Raw genomic sequence first — 22,958 nt, 5'->3', positions numbered from 1 at the left:
TTTAGCACTATGACACAGGTCTGAAATATTTATGTAGGTTGAAAATTTTTAGAATACAAATAGTTCCAATGGCATCTAACAGTACAAATGGTAGTACACATATGCTTAATCAATGTTATGATTATGAAGGGGTCCTTGGAAAAACCCTGGCCCCTGGCCCCAAAAAGTTTGAGAACCCCTGCTCTAAGGCTTCAATTCCAGGTATGAAAGACTGAGAAAGATATGTCTCAAATGAGACAAAAGAAAGATTAGGATACAGTTTAGGGTAATGTTGTCAGGGTGTCCCCCAATCATCAATTCATTTGTTTGAAGTTTGTCATAGAATCTACTATATATGGCACTCTGGATAAGATACCTCATTGGTTTATATTCCCATTGTTTATCTTGCCCTCCTGACACACTGGGCACTTCATACACATGGTATGGGACCGTCTCCTCAGGCTGGCTGGTATGTCGGAAACCAAGACGCTTATTACTCGACGAGGGACATCTCCACAAACTTTGACACTAAAACACTGGCTCAACTATACTTGACCTTATGTCATATGAACTCATTGGATAGATTCAACTAATTCTACCACTGTTGGTTCATGGACAGATGGAATAGGATTTGCCACTTACTCATAAACAGTTTTATTTTTAATTACTATTTTAATCCATCATCGTAAATGACAGAACTTTTGTTTATTTCTATTTTTTCCTTCATTTTTGTATTTACACTTCCAGAACCTGTGCCTTTTCTTTTATGTCCCATGCAGGGGAGGTAGGAGGGGATTTGCTGTTTGTTCAACACCCAAAAAAATCCATTAACATAATAACAAAGGAAAAGAAGAAAGAGGGGGGAAAGTAATGCAATATTGCAATTAATTTATGCAAATTGCAAAATACACTTCAAATATACTTCCCTAAATGAAATCATAATAAAAATCTATCTATAAAATTCAATGATGTAATGTACAGTGCTCACATACATAATATGTGCATACAAGATTTTTTTTTAAAAATTATCTCTTAGGGCTGCAGGGGATCCATAGTTACATAAGTATTCCAACTTCTACATAACTGATGAAACTCCCTGACTTTAATTGTTTGGAATACACCTCACTTTTAAATTGAATGTTAAATAGAAGTTAAAACAGCCATAAATAAATAAAAGTTATACAATAAGCGTATTGAAAAAAGGCAACACAAGAAGTCTTGGAGAGCTGATATAAAAAAAAGAGAAAAAAAATTTCATTCATAGTCAGATGAAGTCACTTTGCTTCAAGCTGGTTTGTCAAACACTCATGCAAGAGCCTGTCCAGGGGCAGAGACACCAGTGACTGTCAGTGTATCCCAGCTCTCATTAACACTGACAGATGGTCAGCTCAAGTACAGGAAGTTACAGTAACTGGCCCAGCATCAGATCAGAGCAGCCTGTGAGATTCATGGCCAGTATTCCACCTCAGGAATAAAACAACAGCATAATGACATCAGACAGGGATTTAAAGGCTCTCAGGGGACTTTGAAGAACTTCAGTTTTAAGGTAAGTGAAATGTGCGTGCCTGGCACAGAGTGAGGCCAATGATTCAGCTGAAGTTCATGGCAAAAGAAAAACAGGAAGGAAGTGAATGGAGCTTAAACTTAATGGAAAAAAAGAACACATCCATAAGTCAAAAAAACATTTATATTAATATTCAGTGGGAACCAAAGGGAAAATGACTGCTCTATCTGACAGGTTAGCCAATAAGAGCATAAGTGATGGAGATAGTGGAAATCAGGAGAAAAAAAAGTCTGAGTAGACATGACTGTAGTGCTGCTAATCTGAAATCTTAAAGTCCACTGAGAATGCTTGAGAGGATAAATGTTGACTCCACACTTTGAACTGCTGAACAGGCATTTTTGGTTTTGGAGGATGAACACACTGGGCAGATTACAGAATCTGGGCTGCTCTTCTAACTGATGCTACATCAAAGCATCGGCTCTTTGCAGGTATTAATGTAGTATTGTTCTTGATAAATACTCTGTGTGTGTGTGTGTGTGTGTGTGTGTGTGTCCTCCTCCACTGCTCCATCTGCTACTTCACCATTTGCTGGAACGAAAATGAACAAAATCCCACACACAGCCTCTAACATCACATAAACAGAAATCTCTACATCACATGATCTTGAACTCCCATCAACTCTCCTCCTCCACATGGCCTAAAAAAACCCTAAATACCAACATGTGCTAATTTGATTAAAAAAAAAAAAAAGTCTTCTGTCTTTAACATAATTTCTACTATCAACACAATTTACTCATTCAGTGTAATTAATATCAACCAGGTTTTCTGAGTTCAATTTATTCTAAGCAAACCAAACTAAAGCAGGTGTATGAATTATGCTAGCAAGCTAGGCTAAGAAAAATATCAAATAAAATGACGAACCTTTCACAACACATTGAAGGTCTGCTTCACAATGGCAGTAAAGTAAAATAAACGATACAATAAGTCCATAAAAATATTATTAGAGATGAGAGGAGACATGTCTGTTATGGAATTTGCTGGGCCTAACAGTGTCCACAGACTGAGACTACTCAACAGGTGGGGATCATGACAGACCAAAGGTCATAGATTTGAATCTTGGAACAATTAAAAGGCATGTGTCAGCAAATGTTCTTTAATTTTGCTGCGTAACACTGTATGCCATCATGTTACCAAAAATAAATAATGTACATTCATACAGAATTGATATTTTTGTTTTGTTTGTGCTAATGGTAAGAAAGGAGTCTGTTCTGTCATCAACTTTAAAAGGTTTTGCACAAGCGTTTCTTTGGTTTCATTATGTAGCGCAGTCATCATGTGAAACTCTGTTTACTTTGTTAGTGAAGACACTCTTGTGTGATAAAACAGCAGTATATGTCAATCTGCATTTATGTGTGAATAAGAGAGAATCTTACTGTTGCAAAGAATATATTACCTGTTTTGTTCAAGAGGATAATTTTGCCTTTAAGTCATATTTTACCTACTTCTATAATGGAAGATATAATGTACTGTAAAAATGGGACTACTGTTTTTATCAGTAGTATTGTTGCGATATAGCTTACGATCATCAGCGGCAGTACTGGGTCCACTGTGACTGACTGGGCAGCACTCCAGTCACTGAGAAAGGAAGAAATCCTGCACCATCTTTGATTCTACATGGATATTATTAACTGGACACAGGAAGAGATTTTTCTTGGTTGGAGTGATTTGTGTTGTTTGATACTTTGCACATGCCTAATGTCATTTTTTCCTACTTGGAAGGTTGTTAACATCACTGCCTACTATCATCCAATGAGTTTGTATTTTCAATTTATCATAACAATTGTAATTAACCCCTGAGTGACTGAATACTTTGATTTTGCTTTTCAGGATCATGGTTTGTACTATGATGGTGCTGGATCAAGACTACAATAAAGATTGATATCAGAAAAAAATAAAAATATCAATTCTGAGCATCAGGTTTTGGCATGAGTACCTCAGAGATAAATAGCAGTTTGCTATTTGCACTGATATTCTACATTCCTGAAAAGGCAGACGACACACTGCACACTGAGTCAAAAGGCTGTATTACAATGCCACAAGACCTGTTGTCTTATAACTGACTCAGTTTTCTCAACTATAAAAAAAATCTCATTCCACATCATCGCTTTTGCTTGCTGCACCTACAGTATAGCAAAGCAAGTTCATGTTCATGCTCATTCTCTGTGGACCATTAAAGTAATTCTGGAATATTTCATACAGGCCCACTACACACAATAGTGGCTAAAATGAAACACACTGGGACCAAGTGTCATCCCCGACAGAAGACTTCCCCTTCCATTTCCTCAGAACCATTATCACTTTGTTTTTTTTCTTTACACCACGGAAGTAACCCAGTTACACTGAATCGCTCCCTCCTTCCATTTTACTTCAAACACTGAGTCAAAGCTGCTGTGTCATTAAAGGCCCAGTCTGGAAGATTCACTGGTATATACGGTGGGTTGCAATTTATTGGGCAGAATGTGAAATACTGTGTGTGAATACTGTTTTACAGTAATTTTGAAGAGAATCAACTGTTCATACATGAATATTACATAACATCCTCTTATACATCATGTCTGTTTTGTGATAAGTGTTTAAAAATCACAGTTTGTAATCCGAGAAATGTGTACGCATAACCTCAAACCTCAATTCTTGTGTGCTGCATTTAATCCATTTATTGTCAAGCCTTTTTACATGTCAAATATAGTTGACTCACTGTATAAAAATAACATTAACATTTACTACATAATGTCTAAGGCAAAAAAGGTATTCAACCTCATAACGAGTTATGATTATGTATACCGCATGGTTTAAAAGTTGCACTTTTACCCTTATTCAAAAGTCTTGATCACACAAGTTTTGTTTGTCGGTCCACTTACTTATTACTTAGTTTTACATTTACAACCACTGGGGCTATTGGGTTGGGACTGGCTGCAACTACTTTAAGAAGTTGGATTGTGCACCATTATAAATTATGGCAATCACATTCAAATGAGGTTGATCACCATCCATACCAGTCATTTCATTGTGAGGCTTTCAAACAATTATTTGACACTGTGGCACTTCAATTGCAGACAACATTTATAATCATGTTATATAAAATAACATGAGCTCGCATGTATATTGTATCTCATAAACCTGCAGTAACAGTAACTCTTAATTACTCTCTAAGTATTTATCAAGAACAATACTATGTTAAGTACTCAGTAACTGACACCAAAGCATAACCAAAGTCTAGACTTGAAATAATGTCACACAACAACATGCATTTTCTGCTAAAAACAGAAGAAGAAACCTTGACCCTATGCGTCTTTAGCCATCTCACTTAATCTGATGAATTTACAGTATGTAGGGATACATACTGAACAATATCCTGCAAAACTGGCTTCATGCCACAGATGAGAATAAAAGGAGTCATGCTGTTTCAAGGCCCAGCTAGCTAAAGAGTGTTTAAAACAGCTAATAAACCCAATCCACACCATCTACCCATAACCATTCCCTGAGTTATAGTAATCTGGATTAAAACATCTGGAACAGGCCCCTTCTGTGACCGGTGAGAGAGATAAGCTGATAGAGCACAGTTAACTCTACCTACTGCCTCCTCTAGAACTCAGAGCCCCCTGCGTGGCTTATCTTAGCATAGCCGAACATTGCTTCTACCAGCGGTGAGCTGCAAAAAACATTGGTAGCGAGGAGCCAGAAGTGACCAGATAGCATGCAACCACAACGGGCTTGATTTTAGCTGGTGGTCCATGGTTGGGTGGTGCAGCTGGCTGTTTGCAAAGCATTACGTAGCAAGAGAGCCACTGACCTAATTCCACAAATCTGCTGGCCTAAATCACAGGGACTCTCCAAATAAATGAGAACTGTCCTGAGAGCAGCAGGGTTTAGCCACAGCACAGAGGTGTAGATGACACACAGGGATAGAAATGCACTGTGCACTAGGTGGGTGCTTCATCCTGTGAGTCATCATATAGTTTTACAGTCCGAAATTAGAATGTGTTGGTATTAGAATAATCTTATGAGCTAAAATATGTCTTGCTTTATTGTTTTCAGTATCATGATTCTCCTACAAAGGCAATTTTAGATGGGCTAGGAAGATATGACGATACGGAGAGGTGTTCTTATTGTATTTAGCTGTTTTAGGATTATTGAATCTTGAACCCATCATTCATTTGAAAAACAGTTCTTTCCTGTCCAATTGCTCAGTCAGGATCTTTCTATCTCTCAGGGTATCAGTGGCAGGTCGGTTACAATTAGCCATCACTCCTATTACTGTTATGAATCTAATCCTGCCCACACTGTACTGGGCATACAGTAGGTGATACAGGCATAATCTGAAAGTGATCTTGACAATGATGAGAATGCAACGAATGCAGAGATCCCTTCTGTTTCAGCTAGACAGTATGAGGATCATATGTGGAGATTATGGATGAACATGTGAGCTAGGTGAGAGCTGCTGTGGCTCATTACCAAGTTTTGGTGACTAGAAAATGACATATGAGACTTGAAATGTAGCTTTAACAAATGAAAGTGAGTATTATCTAATGTAAGAAAATTGATGAAAGCAAACATTGCAAGGTATGCAAGTTCAGATAGATTTAGCTTAGTAAGCTACTGGAGTGAACACATCTGTCTGACTGACCTTTCTCGCTGACGCTTTCCATGTCCACGTCCTCACAGCTGGTGTACTCGGGCGTGGAGCCGCCCTCCTCCTCTGAGCTGCTGATGGACATCTGCCTCTTGTTGACTCCGCGCTTGCTCTTGTATGACCGTGGAGGGGGCGGCCGCAAAGACTCCGACTGGTCCGAGCTCTGAGAGTCCTTCCTCAGCAGGTTATCCCCACCTTTGTCCCTTGGTGTCCGTGTTATACCAGGCTCTAGGCGGCCCTTGTTCGGGCCCCAATCTGGAGGCACCGGTCCCCCAGGCTGGGGCCCTGATCTCACACCACCCACAGCAGGTGGAGGTCCCCCTCCAACCCCCATGGTCCTATCCACAGAGTAAGCTTGGTGGTTCTCCAAAACGGCCTTGCGGTCTTTCTCCCCACCCCCTCCTCTCCTGGCCAGACGGTTTTCAGGCACCTCCCCTGCACTGCCTCCTCCACCACCTCCACCTCCTTCACCAGGCCCTAGTCCGACTTCATTGATCGCCAGATCACTGTGCCGTCGTTCATGGCGGACCTTGGAAACCTTAGCATGCATGCGCATCTCCTGCTCCTCTTTCTGTGGTTTAACTGGGTATCGGGCAAGGTTGGGGTCACTACGGTAACGGTTCTGGAACTCCTCCTCACGGCGTTGGCGCTCCCTCTGCTCCTCATCCTCTGGGCGTCTGCGGTGTGTTTCTAAACGACCCAAATTCTCCTCCCCATCCTCATAGTCCTGAGAATGGATCTTCTCCAGCCTTCGACCATCTCCTAACCGTCTCTCTCCTCGGTCCCCGGGGCCTACCCGCTCATCCAGGGATGACTGAGACGGCAACTTCCCAGCAGGCCTCCGGCCACTACCACGCCCCATGCCTCCCTTACCATTTTGTTCATGAAGGGAAACTGGCCTTTTCCTGGATAAGAAAGGGATTCATTATAACATATAGTCTACATACACATAAGCACAGGTGCATCATTTCCATTACAACAGGTGAGCAATGTTGGCATTTGTAATATGAAAAAATGCTGAGAAATGTGTTTTGTACAGGAATAGACTGCACTAAGAATGTTCCCATATTTGCAAATATATTTGCAAAACCTTCTTATTTAACTCATCCATCAAATGAAAACAAAAGGGACTGAATCAAAGACCTCTCAAGACTAAAACCTGTGACCTAGCTTTTACATTGGTTAAGCTAGAACAGACACAGATATATTCTTTTTTTTACCCCAGGGATTAAAAAAACAATGAGAGCTTCAGCCAGCCTATCTTTCACAGTTAAGAAAAAACATGGTTTCTATTTTCCAATCCTCCAATTCCCTTCATGTTAATGAATAAAGTTATACACACACCAGATACAAAAAGTACACACACACCCCAGTTTCACTTATAAAACATGCTCTAATGGCAGCTACTGTGGTGTAAAATTGGAATACATCACAGAATTTGGGTTCAGTGTATCATGATGTCTTACTTTTCTCTGGGTGGTTCACTTTGGGAGCGGGAGCCGGGCATGGTGTCAGCACCCTTGGCAGCAGTGACACCAGTGGGCGGCTGTGTCCCGTCTGGCAGGCCTGTGTTGGAGTTGGTAGAGGGCGGGGCTTGGGACCTGGAGCGGAGTAGCTTCCTGTCCCGTTGGGCCTCACCTCCCGTGGCTGGGTCGGTCAAAGAGGTGCCCAGGCTCCCAGGCCGCACCCCTGACCCCGAAAACCATTCTCCTGATTTGGTGAGAATCTCTTGCTGCTTACGGCACAGGTTGCATACCCACATTACCTGTAAGGGTTGAAAGGACAAAAGCGTTTGGCAAGCTGGGTTCAGCAGCATTAATTAAGGACATTAAATGAGTGGAATACCTAACAAAAAGTGGTTAAGCATGCCTGTGACACAGAAATCTGAGGTATTGTCAACATGTACACAACACAAATTTTATTGAACATTGAGCCTAGCACCAAACAAGTGCAGCAGTATTTAACTTTATTAAGGTGCAGATTCAGTTTCTTTCTAGACATTAAGAACTCTTGTGAGGCAAACCAGCATCTGTCAACCACACAACCTCTACAAACCTTTTATAGCATTTTTCAGTTCATATACGTAAATGCCATTAGCTCTGCCTTTTTTAAAAAACAAAAAGAAGAAGAAAACAGAATTTCCACCAAAGTCTCCCCTGCATGACTCCCTCCTCTGCTCCAGCTAATCAAATATTAAAGAGCACTCAGATATGACAGACTGTGCAGTTTTACCATTTCAACATATCCATTATCTGTGAACATAGCTTAGCAAAGGCTATGGCACAGTTCTGCACTGCTATTAAGAAAATAATACTGAACCGGCTTCAGAGGTTGTGTCACTGCCCTGTAGGCTCTAATGCTGTGAATTTTATTGTAACCCATTAATAAAAAGTATTACTTTTAAATTAATCCATTATACTCATGTTGATGATATAACAAAAAGATCTAAATTTGGAAGGCTACAAACAATATAGTTAAATTCCAGTTACAGATGAGAAAGGAAAGATGAGCTCCAAATAGTATTGAACTGTTTATATAAATATATTGTTTTCATCTGAAAGGATAAGAAATGATTGAGACAGATTTGTGTCAATTCTACACATCTAGTTAGTGCATAACTTTTGCAAACACATGTGATTTATTGTGATTCAGCCTCTAAAATTCTATAAAATGCACCATCACAATGGAAGATTGATGATTACTGACATGTACAGTATGGAAATGATAAAAATTAATTTCATCCTTTAAATTGAACCCATAGACAACATCAAATACTCACATGTAGCCATGGCTACAGAATACCACCTCACTTCAACAGCACAAAAACAGGATTTATCTCCCTCTGTATTTATAATCCCAGCGGTTTATTTTTCTGAGAATAAATCCAAATCAAAGGGGGAAAACAGTCATCCCTCGTATTCCACAGCAGAACCTTGGCACAAGTTGAAAACACAACACCTCTGGGACCTCTGGAAACCCCAAAATGTTACTCCTTTACGGCCAGTGGGTTGGACTGTTAGCAGTCGGTATAGCAGTTAGCAGTTAGCCTTCAGCGCACCAAAGCACATTCATCATGGCCTGATTGAATCCTAGTTGGCGCATGTCCAGACTAATCTAAAGTAAATCAGCTGCCCGCACGGCCCACAGCTGTCGGGCAGCCGCCCAGCCACACACTACAGTCTCTTTCTCTCTCTGTCTTTCTCCACCTCTTTACCTCAGCTGAGGGGCCACAGATTATCAGTGGCCAGTAATCCTTTCAGCTCTTCACCATTATTCAACTCATCATCAGCAGACAATACCAGCTCTCAATTCATAACTTCTAACCTATAGCCCCCCTTCTCCATCATCCCCTTCAGGCAGAACTCAGAACACAGGTTGAAGATTAAGCCCATTGGCCCCAACCCCCCTCCATCCCTTCCCAGTGTATGATGGGATATAAGCTACCTTATATATAGTATAATTTACTGAAATGAGGGCACCAATTACACCCTTCAAATTTCCTCCAAATGGAAACAGTCATACCATTCTTCACATCTGGATACTTGTTAAACATCAAACTACTGGAGCAGTTTCTAACTCTTTAATGTGAAGAGCCATAACCAGGGCCAGGTATTGGTTGAAATCTTGGTGTACTGGTTCTGATATGATACCATTTTCAATACCTTACTTTACATGTTTGTCTACAAAACAGTTACTTTATTTTTTTTATAAAATAAGCCCACTCTCCAAAATAAAAAAACTGTAATGTAAAAGCTATTTATAGCTAGTAAATATTTGATTTGATTCTGAGCTCTGAAATGCTGTGAGTGTGTCTGCAGGAGGCATTGAAACCACGCCCCAACTGATAGCCTCTGAGCCTCTGAACTTAACAACTCTCATGCCGAGCACCTTTAAAAAATATATACAATTTGAAATAGTCCTTGTTTGTAGGTGTAAGATAAGCAACATGGATGACATTTTAAAAATAAAGCAACACTAGGAACCACTGTTTAATTCAGCACCTATTTTGTAGATAAATTTGGACTTGTTTCAGTAAAAATGCAACTTAAATGACCAGTTAAAGCTGGAGTGTGGGACTTTTGTCTCCCCCTTCTGGCAGTGAGTGTAATTACAAAAACACTGTTGACACGCCCTTACATCATAGGCTCCATCATAGGCTGGATAAATTGTTTTGAGGGTCACACAACCCCCACAAAATTAATCCTTTCACTATGAGAATTTTATCCATTTGGTCGATAACATTTGGAAAGTCAAGAGGAGCAGCACAATTAAATTACTTTATCTAAATTCAAGTTAGCAGAGAGCTAACTGAAGGTTAGCTGCCCGGCTGGCAGAAGTTTCTGGTGCACTCTGCCCATAGAACATCCACAGTATGCATTCATCCAGGAATGTCACACCTGACACCAGATTTAAAAACTCCATACACTGTGAAATACAGAGAGATTTATCTGGCAGTGATAGGCTAAATCAACATTGTGTGAACTTGTTTGGCAAAGGGTTGAATGTAACAAATGTTCATTTATATGTAAAAGTTCCACACTGGTGGTTTAACAAGGGATCCATTACCAATCATCATTATGTTAAATTGTTGTTTTTTTCAGGGCGGATACAACAGCTAATGACTCCGGTAAGACCAGAGGGGCGTGGGGGACTGTGCATTTATGTTAACAAAACTTGGTGCACGGACAATGCCATTATCAAGAGGTACTGCTCTGCTAATCTAGAATATCTCAGAGTTAAGTCCAGACCTTTCTATCTGCCCAGAGAGTTTACACCTACTGTTGTGACTGCATTAGCATTAGCATCCCCCAGATGCTAATGCTTAGCTTGCAATGAAAGAATTGCATGCTGGCACTAGCAACAACAGACTACACACACCCAGCTGATGCTAAGGTGTTCTAGTTCTTATAGTGTTAGGTGAGGGGTTTGTTACATCATCGATCCGCTACTTCAGGCCCGCCCAAAAAATCCTGAACACAGAAATGGTGAAAAACAGTTCTAACTCTACAAGTTGTATGTAATTTGTCTTTTCACATGTTTTCAGCAATTATTTTCTAACATGTATAATGTGTTTAAAAAGAAATTTTGCAGACTTTTTTATGCTCTTGGCTGCATGCGTTCAGACAACATTTAACATAAAACTTGGCTGCTTTGTTAGTTGCTGAAAAATAAATAATCATACAAGGATTCCAGAATTACTGTAGTTCTGGGAAAATTATTGCACATTCAAATCCAGACCACGCCACACCAAGAACTTGGATAACTGTTTGACACTGAAACCATGCCAAACAAAAATTTCGAAACATGGTCACAAAGATAACAATTAATAATACATTATTGACATAATTAATGTCCGATGAATAATTGAGTTGGCTTCAAATCAGCTCCGTACTATTTCACTTGTATGAAGAAAGTTTGAAACTATGACATGTAAAAATCATTGTAGGTTTTCTAGATTTTAGGAATTATTTATGTGTGCAACATTATATGTGATGTAACTGTAACTGTGTTCATTCACTGTTTCATTCACTTTGAGATATGAACGTCCGCCATGTTTCATTACCAAATATGGGACTATTCTGAAGATTCATCATTTTAGCATTATGTTACATTTGACGTTACATCATTCACTGTGATAATGAGTGGGGGTTGCAGTGAGCAGAAGGTTTGCCGTGGAAATTACTTTTCTAGATGTGTGTTACTGAAAAAAATAAAGATAATTGAGCCTTGCTTAATGTTGTCTTCACTTCCATCAATATCTACCGGCATCTAATCACAATTCTTGCCATCCCCATGTGGTATTTTTGAAGCTGCCATTGCCCTTACGTGAAGTTCAGTTTTTTCTGAGCCTACACATGTAGCCTTATGTATGCCCCTTAACGCATGGTCTATGAGAATCTATAGGTTGCTATGCTAGTCACTGCCAATGGAGAGGAGTAAAGGCTGTAATCCACAGGCTTAATCCTCAAATGAGAGCATCATATAGAGCAACGCACATCATGGGACCGCTGTTCATGGCCCTCTGTGTTCTCAACCAAAAGAGAGACATTAAAAACAGATCTCATTTTCTAATGGCACGCCTCCATGTGTTTGTTATGTGCCTTAAAGCCTACACTGCACATGGGGGGAGGGTAGTAAACAATAAAGAAGTTATAGAACACGTGCGTGCGCGCACACACACACACACACACACACACACACACACACACACACACACACACATACACACACAAACAAACAATATAATACATATAATCCTTCAGTGGAACGATTGAGCTTTGTGTTCCTGGACAGCCTGGAAGATATTGTAGGGGGAATTAATTGTGTGTGTGTGAACTGTGTGCATGTATGTTTGTGTCTGTGTGTGTGTGTGTATGTATATAAGATGCACAAGCCCAGCCCTATAGTGTGTGTGTGTGTGTGTTTGTGTGTTTGCGTGTGTGTGACACATGTATTTTCAGTAGTGCTTGCTGCCGGACCAGCCGGAGCGTGATGTCAAACCCTCAGCTAAGCCGACCAATCAGCAGCCTCCGTCCAGAGGCAGCCCACTCTAGTGTCACCTCGAGTTCATCTCGCTGCCTCACTGCACGCTGTGGAGCGCGATGTGCTGTGAAAATGTGTGTGCGTATGTATATGTGGGCCATTTCTGAAACCTTCTTGCCTAGAAGAGTGTGGCGTGGGCGACTGCCTGTAGGCGAGATGTGTGTGTGTGTGGAGAATAAGCAGCGCCATCTCTATCATGTAATAATGTCAACCTCCTTCTGCCTAAAAATGTGCTTCTCCATGGTAACCAAATCACTGAGAAGAGCCAGTGAGAGAAAGGGGGACAAAGCAGTGTGTTTGTGTGTGTGTGTCTGTAAAACTGAGAAAGTCAGTCAGTACTGAATGACAATGACAGAAAAGAAAACTAAAAATCTGCATGAATGCTATTTTGACTGCATCGCATTTGCTGCTGCATTTAACAAGCATCTCTATCTGATATGAAACTGGCCACAGATTTTCCCTTTCCTTTTTCTTTGCTTTCGTTCCTTTCTTTTTTCCCTTCCTGGCCTTTCCTTTCTTGTCTTCTCTTTTCTTTCTTATTCCTTTTCCCTCTCTTTTTCTTTCATTCTGTTCCTGTCATTTCTTTCCTTGCCCTTAATTTGTTACTTTCTATTCTCTTCCTTCTCTTTCCTTGATCTTTATTTCCTTTTCTTTATTTTTTCCCAACCCTTTCACTCTATTCCCATTTTTCCTTTCCTTTCCTTGCCCTTAATTTCCTTTCCTTTCATCTTCTTTTCTCTCCTTTCTCTTCCTCTATACTCCTATACTGTATTTGCTTTCATTTAATTTACTTCCTTTCCCTCTCCTTTTTTCCTTTCCTTTCCTTGCTCTTAATTTCCTTTTGTTTCCTACCCTTTCCCTTCTCCTCCTTTCTTTTCTTATTCCCCTTTATCTCTCCTCACCTTCTAGCTCAGCTGACACACCTGGCTGACTTGACAAATGAAGTCACAACACACCTGTCACTCATACTTCTCTATCCCATTCCACCTTCCCTTCATCTCCTGCCCCCAGCGCTGTTCCATCCATCTGCTGACAAAATGGTGAAGGCATGCATCGCTGCCGCAGCTCTGCAAGCAGCAGCTAACGGCAAGAACAGCATTCATTTAGGCCCAAATTGTGTGAACATCAGCTTTTCCTTAAATGGGCAGAATAGATGTGAGCCTTGGGGGTGGTGGGCGGTTGGGAAGAGGTGGTTTTGCTTTCAGTGAGCATGTGCAGTGACCCCACCCCCCACATACACACCTCGACAGAATGACACATGAGGCAGTGCTGGATGTAAACTGCCATCATTCAGGGAATGGTAAATCCTGAATGGTGGGGAGAAAGACGACCGCAAAAGACATAATGCTCCATTTCCTCTAATAAGGTAGTAGATCAACTCTGCAAGCAGGCCAAATGCATTCAGTGGTGAGGGAGGCTGAAAGAAAAGCAGAGCTGTTTTGGCTGTAAATCCACGCTGGTTTTTTTGATCTCAGGATCGCAAAGAAAACTCTCACTGATCTCAGTGCCCTACATCACTACACTTTATGAAGACCAAACTTCAGCCTTGGGGGGGGGGACACTCTGCAGCCACACATTTCTCCGTTCTCTGTTTAGCGTTGTCAGGTTAGGCTAAGCCATTGTTGCTAACTTTGGAGTTAACCCCCTTCATTTTTCCAGCGGTTGGGGAAGCAACAGACAACACTTTTCTTGTGAAGCAAAGCTACAGCATATATTAACTGACACAATGTAGCCTGTACTGTACATTTACTGCCAGATTGACAACTTACTGCTAACCTTTTCCTCTGCTCAGCTTGCATTCACCATCACTTTTCTGCTGCTCTCACATTACGCACTGCCCTATTCCTTAAAGGAGCTACGCTACCAAGAATTTCTCAGGCAACGACACAGAGGCTGACTCATGTTTTGAAACAGCGCTTCACAGAGAGGCCTCCAATGAATGGATATTTGGTGTCATTTTTGGCATTAAAAAAATAAATATGCAGCCCACCAGACCTGTACCATTATAAGGCAAACACTACATAAGTGAGTAAAATTTCTCGTTTTCAGTTAGCCCTATTTGCAACCTCAGCACTCTGTACGTTACTATGTGATTGAGTAAGCAAACCTGAGGCTAAAACATTATTTTCAGTCACACTAGCAGTGTGGCTCTAGGGTTGGCAACATCAGTCTGTCAGGCTGTCTGTTGGTTGGACAGTCCACCACTTTGGTCCAGACTAAATTATGTCAACAGCTATTGGATGAATTGACATGAAATTTTGTAAATCTTTCGACATTCATAGTCCCCACAGGATGAATCCTTCTGACTTTGGTGATCCCCTGATCCTTTTCTTCTAACGCCAGACAATAAATCCTATTAACTTTCTGGATCCCTTGACTTTCCTCTAGCATCACCATGAGGCTGATATTTACGGTATAGTTGAAATTACGGTATAATTGAATGTCAGACATTCCAAATTTGGCAAAAATTAAATTTGGTGCAGACATTCATGTTCCCCTCTAGGATAATTTGTAATAATGAAGGTTAGTCCCCAATGTCAGGTCAAAATTATGTTAGCATGCTAACATACTAAACTAAGATGGTTAACATGGTAAACATCATACCTGCTAAATATCAGCATGTTAGTATTGACGTTGCAAGCATGTTAGCAAAGGCTAAAGTTATCATTTTGCTCAAAGCACCATTTTGTCTTAGTGCAACTTTGCAGAGCCGCTAGTGTGGCTGTACACTCTCAGCAGCAGATTGTATCTTTAGTTGAATTTTTATGATCTCAAAAATCTACTGTTAGCTAAGAATGATAAAATCTTTGCCCGTTGGCCATCATTTCAAGTCCAGTGGGATAAGAAATATGAGCAGATTCTCTAAACAACTTCATTTAGAGAAAAAACTTAAAGTAAACAGATCTAAAAACTGTGTCCACATACAACTACGGCAAGTACAGTATAGATCAAAGTTGAATCCACTCATGGTATGTTGAAATAGCACACAGGTTTTGAATTCACATGTGGGCTTTCACTTCTGACTTTTCAATGCGGGTGATAATAATAGGAGCTGTAACAGTATTACAGAGCACTTAGAAACATTAAAGACTTGTCTTGGGTGTTTTGCTATTGGCTTTTGCCAATTCCAGTCAAGGAAGCCCTATTATTAGACATACAGGCCGTGACTGTGAAGTCATACTGTCAGCTCCAAAAACAGGTTTTGCTGTTATGTTTGTCAGCCTCATAAGTACTATTTTCTAGCCAAGGGTTTGTGTGCAACTACAGGGAGAGAAAAACGACAGAAATAGGGATAGACAGTGAAACAGAGAGAGAAGGAGTCAAATGGAGATGCGGACAGATGATGGGAACAAAGAGAGTTGGAGTTGCGGAGGCTGCTACAGAGAGGCAGGAGATCATGGTGTATAAAAGGAGTGGAGTATAAGGAGGAGGATGAGAGAGCAGCAGGTTAGTCATCTAGTACTGAGAAACATGATTGAGATTATGCAGTGCATCCTCCCTTCCGGTAAAAAGTGCAGTGTCAGCTTGATGCAGTAAGCGAACAAGACTGTGTGTGTGGGTGTATCAGTGTGAATTGGGTGTGTGTGTTAGTGATAAATTGTAGGGACTGTGAACTAATTCAAACCGCACACACCCACTGCCAAATACTTACAAAATAGAAATATGAAAGACCTGCAACCAAACTACTAAAAACCCAAAGTTAAATTTGTGCACATGGGGGTGTAATACATACACAGATAAACCTACTGTATGTTAAATGTCTGTGTTTAGTCCCTCTACTCTGTGCATCACTCCACTGTCCATGTTGAGATCCAATTGAGATCTGATAGGTCTGTACAGCTCAAACAACCAAACATTACATCCTTCTCTCATTTGCGTGGGTCCAAAACCAAACCAAACAAACAAACAAAAAAAACGTAATAGCCATCCATGAAGCTGCGTTATTATATGAACTTTTGCTTGCTTTGCTAAATGGTTTGGTTGCAATATGAATCGCCAAGTTTCGCTTGTATACTTTTGTCGGACCAAATTGAAAGCAGACACTTGGTCTTGTCTTGACTCCATCCACGAGTGTGTTGAATATCCATAGCTTTCTTGCTGCTTTCTAGCTAGTAGCTTAGCTCATTAACTACCTAATGGCTGCCTCACCGGTATGGAACAGTCAGTCGCACATGATTATATATTTCCGTCCACGTAGTTGTTGTATGTGGATTGCCAACACAATTGCATTTACACTAGTGTTCAGTGTGGTCCCAATGCATCCCTGACCACCTCCAGAGGTTGTTTGGCTAAGCAGATCACAATTCATCCTCAATGCATCTTGGGTGCATTTACATGTGTACTTTCATGTGGTCAGGCACTATCCAATTGCAATCTGATCACCCAAAATGCATTTTAATGCAAAGTGTAAAGAGGGCAAGAGAAGGTCCAAATAAACATTGACAGAACTGATACTGTCAACACATTTATGGCTCTAGTGCATAAATACTCAATAGGTGGGAGGAATATAGGAGCTCCAGTTGATAAAGTAAAATGGCTTGTTCAAAACTAGTCGATACTAAAAAAGAGAGGTTGTACAGTGAAAAACATGCATGTTCATTTTGCCCAAGGGAAGTACGACACCTTTGTACTTGATTTGCAATGAAAGAGTGGCCATAATGAAGAGTGGGAATGCAAAATGCCACTACAACACCAAACATGAATGGTTTGAACAAAACTCTCCTGAAAACACGTACGTAATCTGAAACACTTGAAATTGTGATATCAAGACTCCAGCAGAATAATTGTGAAACATATTCATGAATACAGTAAAGAACTTGGCAGCACACTCATTAACAACAGTGTCTCCACCTGGACATCATACCTTTTTATGCTCAAGTTTAAGGACACAACAAAGATGTCATGTCTCACATTATTACAGATATGCTGTTCATGGACTGGAGTTTTTGGACTGAAATATAATCATGTACTGGACCTTTGCTGCAGTTGAAATTTATTAAAATTTCTTAAAATTTATTTACCACTAAGACTTGTATTTGAGTATCCCTGTTTTAGTGCATCAAGGTTTAATGATGCACTTGACTATCAGATTTTTGGTATGTTTGATGCCATTTGTGGCACTGCTTGGCCCAGATAATCATACAAAATCTATAATTTTGTAATAATTAGCATTAAAATTGGTAAAGCAAAATGTGCTAACTGTGCTGGCTTGGCTTGTGTTTGTGTGTCCATGTTATATGGTGTGTTCATGCATGGATGTTTTTTACATACATTTCTGTGCATCATTTTTCAGGTATATGTACTTAAATCTGCAATCTGCTGGAATGAAAATCTGGCATAACATCATCATTCTACGTGTGTGTGTGGGTTTGCATATGTGCGTGTGTGTGTGTGTGTGTGTGTGTGTGTGTGTGTGTGTGTGTGTGTGTGTGTGTGTCAGGGAACCAGCGCCTGCCTGTTCTCCACTGGGAGGCAGTGCTCCTCTACAAAGGAGACAGATTGTCAGCGGTTTGTTCAGTTTCTGGAAGCCATCTGGAGCTGACATTAAACACACATAAACAAACACTCAGCCATTACCAAGCTATAGCACCAGCAATAGCAGGGCAGCTTGACAGAGAGAGCTATGAAAAACACATCAGCTTCTTCACACATCTCAGATCTAGCTGAGCTGATCTATGGCAGCCTGAAATTGATTTACAATTGAAACTTTTGGTGTTTAATGGTTGTAAAGCAGCCCAGTGAGTGACCTTTAGTTCCAAATACTGATAATATAATAAACATGTTCTGTCAATTTATTTCAAGTTTAGGAAACCTACTTGTATATAATATGTAAAGGTGGATTTAACATGATTGTGTAACATATTGAGCTAACAATAAGGCTGAAAAACATGTTTTCCCAATGAACATTATTTTCTTTTTGAAGGATTAGTTAGATATTTTGAGAACTACACTTATTTGCTTTCTTACCAAGACTTAAATGAGAAGATTGACACTGCACTCTCAAGTCTGCCTGGTAAATATGAGTTATATAATATAATATAATATAATATAATATAATATAATATAATATAATATAATATAATATAATATAATATAATATAATATAATATAATATAATATAATATAATATAATATAATATAATATAATATAAGAGAGCCAGGCTAGCTGTATGCCTCTGCTTCCAGTCTTTATGCTAAGCTTAGCTAACTAGCAAGCTGTATCTTCATATTTACTGCAAAGACATGAGAGTGTCATCAATCTTAACATCAAAGACAACTATTCCTAGCAGTACCACTAACACAATGGGTGCATTTGCTAATGCTAGGGTTTAGGAGTTTTTTCTTTTAAGGCAATGTACCAATTCTACCTATTTAGAAGAGCCTCAGTGTTTTTCATATTTCAGCTTAGGCTCGGTCATCTTGAATCTTGGATTATAATCATGAAGTGTGCTAACTGTAAGAGGTGAGCAGTTAAAAAGTGGATAAAACTTAAACATAAGCGGGGCCTGTATGAGGGACATAAGTCAACTTCCCTTTTCTATTCCAATGTAGATGGTCTACTGCCTTACCTGGATGCATACTAGTAATACAAAGAATCCTCTTACTAACTTTTCAAGGGCTGAACAACATAAACCAAACTTCATTTCAACTCCATTTCTGACTGAGCAGTAACAACACTTTGGCAACATTTTGCAGTGACCAAGCATTAAAGGGGAAGTGGACAAAGTGGAACATATACCTGGGCCCCTCCCGTCTCCCCATGGCAAGGCTGGTCTGGTCTCAAACACACAGGCAGGGAAAGCATGCACAGGCATGAGTGTGCATTCATTATGCATTCAGATAAATGTCTATAGGGTTAGGTGCTTTCTTATATGCATGCCAGCTAAAATGCCAATCTCCCATCCCCATTTTGCCAACCCCCACCCCCCGGCACAGCCATGCCTACAGCCATAGGAAGAGGGGTCAGGATGGGTCAGGAGGGTCAGATGACCCTACAGACAGTCTATATTATGGCTCATGCTCGCTCTGCCCACCAGTTGATTTTCAGGGTCTGCATTCATTCTCAGAATTAGAGTACTGATGCAGGATCAGCAGCCAGCTGCCCTGGGACTGCTTATCTGTGGGGCAAAAACTGATCATGGGTCTGAATTCCTAAGCTGATACTGTGAATGAGCACAGACCCAAGTGTGGAGGGGAGACAATAGTAGTGACCCATGCAGCAAATCCATCACCCAGCAAGCCTTACCCTGTCCTTCACTATGAGACACTTTGCAAGGGGAGGAGACAGACAATGGACACAGAGTTAGTCAGGGTTTACACTTGAGGACACAATAGTTCCAGGTGGCTCCACCCCAGACAGTACTGTGAATACTCTGAGAAATCAAAGGTAACAAAAACTGTATGAACTATCAGTGACCCTCTCTGTTCAGTTAAGTCAGTAATCCATAAGTGGATTTGTACACACACTGGCTCCATTCCAATCCGATACCCCGCTCTCTTGCATCTGCTTTTGTTGGTTTTTCAACTCTTTTCCTGCTAGCTTGGAATTTATAAGTCTGGACAACATGGAAGAAACAAAACTTCACCTTTCGAGGGCAGAAGTCAAAATGTTATACAAGAGACAAGAGAGATCTCAGCTCTAGATTAGAACACAGCCAGTGGTTTTACTTTTAGGTGGCACAAACATCACACTCACAGCACAGAGAGAACACAAAAAAAAGATGCTAACCACTTTGTCCTCCTTTGTGACATGCAGTCCAGGTAGCAGTGAGAATTGAGAAAAGTGAGGGAGGAAGTGGAGCAAGAGAGGATAGAAGAGAAATAAATGGAAAAATGGAAAAAATAAATAAATTTTAAAAAGTAGAGATGCAGAGAGGGTGAATTTATGATATGATATAGCGGACAGATCGTGGGAAAAGAAAGAAAAAATAGGGGAGAAAAGGGGTAAGAGGATGTGGTGCAAACATTTGTTAATTACATTTCGCAGAATTGATACACACATTTTATATTAGTCTGAGGCGGTGGGGACAACAGTATGTGAATGTATGTGACCGCTGACATGTTAGGCTGCAGTGACATGCATGACCCAGCTTAGCGTGATCTTGGTGTGACAGCATCAGGATGTGTCACAGCTCCTCAGCACAAAGAGGAAATTGGGACATCAAAAGCAACATGGAACACAATCTTCCACAACCCTTACCTTTCCTAAACTTCCCTTCTACTGTTGCATAAAAATCTGTGTAGGTCTTTTAATTTTCAAATATTGAAATCATGGCGTTAGTGATATGGCAAAAGTAAATATTTTTAGAATTGTTATTAAGTTACACAATATTTGATCATCCTTATTTTGACCTCAGGATACAAACTAATTAATTCAAAGAGTTTGTTGTTTTTGCTTCATTTTTTTTATGTAAACTGCCTAATGAATGCTGTGAATAAATTTGAATAACATGTAATAAATGTATTAATCTATTAATGCAGATCCACATTTGTAATTATAAAATGTCCATTATAATGTCAAGCAGGGTGGAAGCTTTGTGGCCTAAAGTGTTTGGATGGCATTTGTATCAGGATGTTGCTGTGATGCCTTCTGCAGGACGCGGGGCAGGACAACACAGCTCGGTATTATTACTGTGAGCTGATTTTTTTACCCTTTTTTTTTTTTTACAGAGCTTCTATAGTTTAATGAATGTGGATGAGTAATAGAGAGATGGTGGTGTCTTGTAGTATCTAGCCATGCAGACAGTTTATATAGATTTATATCTCCAGGTTTTGAGATATCCCCATGTGAGTTTTCTGCCTCCATCCCAAAACAATGGAGGTGAATGGAATTTTGTTTGTGGTATGTGGTGCTGTTTCAAAATTACATTTGGTATTTTTGGTGGTACTGTTTTGAAATGACATTTGTTACTTTGGTACTGTTTCATAATAATATTCAGTAAATGTTTATGGTACCATGGTACTATTTCAAAATGACATTTGGTACTTGTTGAGGTATTCTGGTACTTTTTCAGGATCAGTGTCGTGGTGACACAACTCTTTTTCTCAACTGTTCTTATAGGGGACTATTCATCAGAGAGTAGAGACAGATATCTCAAAACCTGACAAAATAAAAGCTAACAGCCTGCATATTCAGAAACCTCTCATGGTGAGAAAATATGTCAGGGTAGGGAAGTTTCTTAGATGACCTGACCCTTTAAAGAGAAAATCCAATGGTATAAAAGTTTAAAGGCCTTTGTAGTTATGGAACTACAGAGAAATGCATATGGAACCAGAGTGTGCGACACTTTTTTCCTACTCTCGTGGATTTCCTCGTTACCAACTGTATGTAGCTCATTAACATGGATACATCTCATAAAGAAAGCTGTTGTGCACAAAGTATTTCCATACTCCTACAGCAAACAGTGGATATATGAATACTGTGTAAATGTATTTTTTAAATTCAAAATGCTAACTGGAGGAAAACGCAGTGTGCTGCTGATGTGAGGTAAACGGGCACACTGTAGGCAGGAGAGGGTTGTTATGTACTGAAACAAAGCTCACACTTTGCTAACCCTGTTATTCTGCTTGGCCAGCCGGACGGCCCGGGACAGAGGCAAGCAGCGCTGGGAAGAAAAGAGCTTCACATCCAACACATCCCTCCCACACATTATACCAACACAATCATTCACAGACACACAGAAAGGAAATGGAGGCCAAATGACATGTTGTAGTCTCTTACCCCTTGTATAGGTTTATGAATTAAATTGCTCAGCGAGTGTAGAAATTCAGATCTGTTTTGGTTAAGTGATGCACTTTTATGCACTGATAAACTGTTTTTAAATTGAATTTAGATCATTAAATGAGCTGCATTATCAGAAATCCTTTTCAAAGCCTGAGATAAGTGCTCAAAGGACACAAACCATATGTTTGAAAATTCTCTGCATTTGTAATTTAGTATGAGACATAATAAATACTATTTAAAGGTGCAGTGTGCAGCATTTAGCAGCATCCAGCAGAATGGACTTGGCAGAAATAGAATATAATATTCATTCATTCGTTCATTCAAGTATGTTTTTATTAGTGTATAATCACCTGAAAATAAGATTCACTGTGTTTTTGTTACCTTAGAATGTGCCTTTTATATCTACATAGGGAGTGGGTCCTCTCCCATAGAGCCCGCCATGGTACACTGCCATGTTTCTACAGTAGCCCAGAATGGACAAACCAAACACTTGCTCTAGAGAGGGCCTTTTGCAAATT

The 22,958-nt window shown here is 40.1% G+C and overlaps 1 protein-coding gene across 8 annotated transcripts in view; it reads right to left on the bottom strand.

The window, feature by feature from the left end:
- The window catches only part of rims1b (regulating synaptic membrane exocytosis 1b), an 80,071-nt gene that overhangs the window by 30,406 nt on the left and 26,707 nt on the right, over positions 1 to 22,958 (bottom strand). For all 8 annotated transcript variants that reach the window (XM_044346540.1, XM_044346533.1, XM_044346536.1 and 5 more), the window contains exons 3-4: positions 7,640 to 7,938; positions 6,168 to 7,078 (exon numbers count right to left, since the gene is read on the bottom strand). In XM_044346540.1, coding sequence (XP_044202475.1) covers positions 6,168 to 7,078; positions 7,640 to 7,938 — 1,210 coding nt within the window. The remainder of the gene's footprint in view (positions 1 to 6,167; positions 7,079 to 7,639; positions 7,939 to 22,958) is intronic.

This window comes from Thunnus albacares, chromosome 3, assembly GCF_914725855.1.
Source record: "Thunnus albacares chromosome 3, fThuAlb1.1, whole genome shotgun sequence".
Lineage (NCBI taxonomy): Eukaryota > Metazoa > Chordata > Actinopteri > Scombriformes > Scombridae > Thunnus > Thunnus albacares.
The sequence above is the reverse complement of the archived record's forward strand: the minus strand, read 5'-3'. Positions and strand labels throughout refer to the sequence as shown.